Below are 1,928 nucleotides of genomic sequence, written 5' to 3'. Positions count from 1 at the left end.
CCGGTCTGGTTTGATGATATCTGATCGCTGATAATTGATCGCTGCTCCTCAGTATTATCAATACTTACATCTAACCAATGGGGAGAATTCATTGGAAGGACTGAGAGCGCCATCTAAAGGGTGGACAGAAAGGAGATGAGGACCTCGGGGGTGTTAATCTGGCTCAGCCAATGGCTGCTGGTCTTTGTTTCGCTGGCCGTTCTGGTTGGTGGAGAGAGCCGGCCGACGGACATCAAGCCGGGGCAGTTTGGGAAACGTTATTATGGACATATCGATAAAAGCAACGAAGAGGTCTACGCATTCAACTACACCAGCAGCCCTGGCAAGGTACGGATCTCCAGCCATGTGCTCTGTACATCTTTACAGATATTTCTACAACATTCACCTTTTGATGCCACTTTCACATTGCAGTCACACATTTTTATAATTACCTTCATTATATAGATTATTAACAGATACTATGACTACCCTTCCTCATAAGAGAATTACCTCTTATTGTCTGACATTATAGCGGCTCAGTGGTTAGGGATCCTCATGATTGGGTTAGGGTTACAGCAGGGTGAATCAGTAGTCAAAGTTACAGCTAAATGTCTCTGGACTTGTGGTTACGTTGAAGCTCAGTGGTTAGGATAATATCATGATAACTGGTTGAGGATACACACGGTAGCTAGGTTTAAATCATGGTGGTTCAGTGGTCAAGGATTCAGAATGTTAGATCAGTGGTCCATGTGATATTATGATGGTTCATTGGTTCACACCATTTTCCCAGTGGTTATTGGTAGATCTTGGTTACTCCATGGTTAGGACTATTCTGGGGTGCTTCAGTGGCTACGGCCACACATTTATCATAAAGGGTTTTAGACTCAGTGGTTACAGTCTGCATCTTTTACCTCCTGCCATCCCATCAGTAATGAGAAGCTGGGACCCAGAGCAATTGCCCATTTTGATCTCTATATCCAAATGTTCCCTGACAGTGGTGGTTTAAAAGCTTAGGTCACATTGTGGTGGCTCAGTGGTTAAGATCACGCCATGGTGGCTTACTAATAGTGCTACTGTAGCAATGGAGCTTTAAAAGTAGTTTCAACCAATCTCCTTAGTTTTGTGGGGGTCATAGGTCCTTCTCATGGTACTGTTAGTTATCTGGTTTCAGGTCAGGTCTTGGTGGCTCAGTGGTTAGGGGTATCATCCTTATTGGCTTTACGCATGTATTTTTAGCTATAGTGAGAACATCAAAGGGACGCTGTCATCTCCCCATTCATGTCAAAATGACAGGATCCCCTAAATCCCATAAACTGACCTCCATATGGTCCCCTCATAGGGCCCCCCAGAGCACTAACAGGGTGAATATGAGGTGGCCATGTTTTGGATTACTTATGAATCTGCAAGGTGACAGGGTCTCTTTAAATACCTTTGAGGAATAAAGAATTATGTAAATGTTCTCTTTTTCTTTTCTTTCGGAAAAGAAAATTTATAAAAGGTAAAATAAATATTCCAGTCTGTCCAGACGGGAGAGATTCGTGTTGAGAGAGAGGAACGGTAATGTGCAGTCACCGTGCAGCAGAAAGCAGACGCTGTATTGGCATTGATTATATACCGTCCCCGGCTCATACACTCACAATGGAATGGGCCACTTGCTGTATCCATCAGAAGCCCCTGTGACAGGGTGACAACGCAGATTTACAATTGGGAGACAAGGACAGAACGTTGTCAGCCTATACCAGGCTTGCACAGGGATCTTCATATTGAAAACTGCTTTTATAGACCCGGTTTACGGGCGAATTCAGGATTATTCCCTCTGTATGTTGGATTCCGGGGTATTTCTTTATCTCGGAGTGCTGACTTTGTATTCCTAGGGACTTTTTTTTTATCTGATTCTCTGTCGGGCCCTTTGATAGTGACAACGCAGAACATTGCAGAATGTTGGTTTT

General features: G+C 43.8%; 1 protein-coding gene across 1 annotated transcript in view; it reads left to right on the top strand.

Annotated features, from left to right (window-relative positions):
* The window catches only part of SIDT1 (SID1 transmembrane family member 1), a 39,951-nt gene continuing 38,023 nt past the window's right edge, over nucleotides 1-1,928 (top strand). The window contains 1 exon segment of the mRNA XM_072422406.1: nucleotides 1-327. Within this exon segment, the coding sequence (XP_072278507.1) occupies nucleotides 136-327 (192 nt within the window). The 5' untranslated portion in view covers nucleotides 1-135.

The sequence above is a fragment of the Pyxicephalus adspersus genome, chromosome 1 (genome assembly GCF_032062135.1).
Source record: "Pyxicephalus adspersus chromosome 1, UCB_Pads_2.0, whole genome shotgun sequence".
Taxonomy (NCBI): Eukaryota; Metazoa; Chordata; class Amphibia; order Anura; family Pyxicephalidae; genus Pyxicephalus; species Pyxicephalus adspersus.
The sequence above is the reverse complement of the archived record's forward strand: the minus strand, read 5'-3'. Positions and strand labels throughout refer to the sequence as shown.